The sequence below is a fragment of the Loa loa genome (assembly GCF_000183805.2).
Source record: "Loa loa unplaced genomic scaffold supercont3.535, whole genome shotgun sequence".
NCBI lineage: Eukaryota > Metazoa > Nematoda > Chromadorea > Rhabditida > Onchocercidae > Loa > Loa loa.
The window spans coordinates 21,165-25,282 of record NW_018108715.1 but is presented as its reverse complement, the minus strand read 5'-3'; the positions used below and the strand labels follow the sequence as shown (position 1 = coordinate 25,282).

The 4,118-nt window shown below is 27.7% G+C and overlaps 1 protein-coding gene across 1 annotated transcript in view; it reads left to right on the top strand.

Moving 5' to 3' along the window:
* Positions 1-3,816, top strand: part of LOAG_18794 (leucine-rich repeat-containing protein 4B) — a gene marked incomplete at both ends in the record, with an annotated part of 6,152 nt that extends 2,336 nt beyond the window's left edge. The window contains 7 exons of the mRNA XM_020451456.1: positions 434-682; positions 972-1,100; positions 1,433-1,594; positions 2,016-2,185; positions 2,332-2,476; positions 3,014-3,290; positions 3,608-3,816. Coding sequence (XP_020304758.1) covers positions 434-682; positions 972-1,100; positions 1,433-1,594; positions 2,016-2,185; positions 2,332-2,476; positions 3,014-3,290; positions 3,608-3,816 — 1,341 coding nt within the window. The remainder of the gene's footprint in view (positions 1-433; positions 683-971; positions 1,101-1,432; positions 1,595-2,015; positions 2,186-2,331; positions 2,477-3,013; positions 3,291-3,607) is intronic.
* Between the last annotated feature and the right edge of the window lie 302 nt (positions 3,817-4,118).

Here is a 4,118-nt window from a genome sequence, read left to right as displayed (position 1 = left end):
AAATTTTAATAAATTTACTTATATATTGCAAAAAAAATGTTATGGTTAAATTTTTTTACTATTATTTAAACCATTTTAAGTATTTTTATGCAATTAATAAAGTATATCAGAATTGAAGTACTTTCGATATATTCCTTTAATGAAATTTTTGAATTAAAATTTTTAAATTAAAATTTTTTTATACAGCAAAAAAAAATTAAAATCTTTTTGTATATTGCAAAAAAAAAAAATGTAAACCATTTTGAGTATTCTATGTAAATAATAAAATATATCAGAATTGAAATTTCTAAACTAAAATATTTTGAATTCAATTTTTTAAATTAAAAAATCTTTTTCTTCAATTTTATTTTTGCTTTTTTTTTGTGTAAAAAATTGAAGAATAAATTTTTTTTTTCAAAAAAAAAAAAAAAATGAAAATAAATAATTATTACAGATACTTGATCTCTCCACCAATCAACTTCTTCAATTGGAACCATCGACATTTTCGATACTTAATAATCTTCAAAAATTAATTCTATCAAATAATTTACTCACAAAATTACAATCGGAAACTTTTGTTGGTTTAAAAAATTTACAACAATTAGATTTATCCAATAATCGATTACATACAATTGGTGAACATTTATTCGATGATATAACAACTTTACAATCACTTAATCTTAGCAAAAATAATCTTTCAAAGGTATATTTTTAATTTTGAAAATTTACCAAATAAATTCATTTGCATTACATTTTCATCCCGCTTTTCAGGAATTCCCGGAAAAAATTTTTGTCTGATATTTTATTCAATACTATGAACATTTCTTCTTTTTTTTCCCTCTCTCTCTCTCTCTCTCTGTCTTTTTATCTTCATCGAGAATTTTCCAATTACTTATTACAATTTTATTCTGTTTAAAATATATAAAGTTTACAAGAAAATTTAATTGTTTTAAAAAATTAGTTAATAGAAGGATTAAAGATTCTTGTTGCAGATTGGATCAGATACATTCGCCAGCTTGACCTCTTTAAAACATCTTGACCTTAGCTCAAATTCACTTACTGATGACCTGTCATTTAATGGTCTCAACAGTTTGCAATATCTCAATATCAGTTATAATTTGGTATAAGTTTCAGTGAGATCTATTTGTTTGAACAAATTATTTGATAAAAAACTTCTTGTCTACATCCTTTCTATGATTTTCACCTTTTAGCGATTTTGACGCACATACAAAATATGGCTAAGCCAAATGATACTAATCATTTAATAAAAGCCAAGTGATGCTAATTACTAATAAAAGCCAAGTCATATTAATCATTAATAAAAGCCAGGTTATGCTAATCACTGTAACTTTTTTTCTCGAACCATCCCAAATGTGACATCTGATTTGACACGGCTTAATATATAAATGGAATTTATCTATTATTCTTTCGTCTGTTAAAATTTCATTTTTAGTTACAACGAATCATAGCATCAAATTATCGTCCATTAAGTGAATTACGTGAGCTTGATTTATCAGCTAATCAAATGATGGAATTAGCGACATCATCATTTATTGGTCTAAATTCACTTGAGATCCTTCGAATGACCAATGAACCATACTTACATTCCATAAAGGTTAGCATCATATTCTAATTTTATCTTCAAATGATTCATATCTATTGATGTTATTTACTTAATTCAAATGATTACTTATTAATTTAATTTTTAAATTTTATTTCCAATATTAATCAAAGTCTTATTTAACCGAAAGAATGGATTAAAATAAATTGAATCATAATATTCTTCAGGTAAAAAGCATCTTCAAATAATTCCGATTATTTTGTTGTTTGAAGGAATATGCTACATGTTTACATGCTTTTTAGTAAATTTATTTCATCACACTATTGACCATTGTCCATTTCAGATAAACTATTGACCATTGTCCATTTCAGATGAAAATTTTGATAGATTTATAGAAAATCTTATTATTTAATATTTCAAATATCAGTAAATTACATTATTTTACCACTTTTTTCCTTTCTTTTTTTCTTTTTAGCCGAATGCATTTTCTGGTTTGATAAATTTACGCAATCTTAATTTATCCTCATGTCATATTTTGGAAAAAATTGACGAAAATGCATTTGAATATGGTGATCGATTGGAGATACTTGATCTGAGCAATTGTCGACTGATACGATTACCGCAGAAACTTGCGGAATGGACAAAGTATGTTGCATATTTCATTCCGCAAGTGGAATAAGATATGAAAAAAAAAAAAAAACATATTTTATTCCGCAAATGTTCTATCATTCAACATTAAATTATCTTGACCATCATTTGGATTCAGCAATATTATGTATATCAATTTTTAGTTTAAAATCATTACACATATCCGGTAATCCGTTTCATTGTGATTGTGAACTGTTATCGTTCCTTCCGGAAGTGCTTCGAAAATTCTCAATCAATATCACCTGTTTTACACCACCTTGGCTATTCGACAAAAATATCATGCAGCTGGTAGGCTAACTAACATTTACACTTGAAATATTTGAAATATTTGCAGTAATTTTTTTTCTTTTTGTCCAATTTCAAGCTAATTTTCTGACTTATGCTTTTTGACCTTTGAACTATTTGACCATTTTCTCATCTGTTGGCTAATATTTTTAAATAGACAAAATTTCCATCAGACTAATCCAACAAAAATAAAATAGGTTTTTCCGAGAATGACAACAACAAAAAAAAAGAGTTTCTTGTGGGAACAAAATTATTTCTTTGTAATAACATAAAATTTAATCGCAGAATAATACATCAGAAATTTTCGAAATTTCATCCTCCTCTTTTCTCACAAAGGTCAAAGTTCAGCCGTTGGCTACTACAGTGGGAATAAATCACAAAGATAAAAAAAAAGAAGAGAACATGCGCAAATGATGGAAACATCTTTTCCACCATTAAATTTAATTCCTTTTTAATTTTATTTTCCATTTCCAAAATACAATTACTAATCATTAATTGAATTTTAATTTTGGAAATTAATTTTTATTTTTTTGATTACAGTCTGAGAATTGCACAACATTAAGCAAATCACAACTAAACTTTGCTATTCTTGGTGCTTCATTATTAGCTCTTACCATTTTACTACTTCTTGGTTTCTGTATCCGTCGACATTTTCCATTATGCAACAAATTTTCATCCGTCAAATATCGTACTCGAAACAAATGTCGCTCACATCTATACAGTAAACCTTTCCTTATCACTTCATCAATCAATGATAAATCTGACTTATTATCCGAGCAGACTTGCTATACGACAACAAATCGTAGTACTTCAAATGGTATGTTATCAAATATTACATAATTAATTACATTCCGGAAGAGGAACTGGAAACAAACTAAATTAATTTAGATGATGATAAGAGTATAAAGTAATTAGTGGATTTATGCAATGTCACGAATAAAAGGTAATGGATATAATAAATTTATAATTCAATCAGGCAAATATATCGGAATACTTTAACGTTTACTTAAACCAATAAAAAGACTTTCTTATGATTAACCAACCGTTTTGACGAATTAAAAAAAAAATTTATATTTCAAGTTATCCGGTATTTTCATCTTTTTTTCGATTTCCGACATATTTCTACAATTTTAGGTTTCTCTCGTTCCGGCGGTCTCTATGATGATGAAGGTTATTATAGCAGCGTAATGTTTCCTGCCGAATATAACGCTTACGAACGTGCACGTCCGGTCTATCCGATACCCCCACCTGCGGCAACAATTCCGCAAACACTGCCAAAAAGCTATGCGGATGACAATTTTAGGATTATTTCCGAATATCCTGTACCAATTACAGAATTATGACTATAGTTTACTGTTTGATGATTGAGCTATTATTTCGAGATTCCCCGGACAAAAAATACTTTTTACTATGACTGGGCTCAAACATAATAAAATTGATTATTGCTGGATCGAGCGGATAAAGTAGGATGGAAAATTGATGCAGATGTTACCAGAACAATGAAGCGGGTATGTATGCAAGAAAAGATACCAGGAGTATCCCGTTTAAATGCTTGTATATATTAATTATTTTTTTCAATGCGACAATTTTAAGCGATACATCTGTTAACATACTTGTCATTTGGGAATGTCACATAGGAATAGAC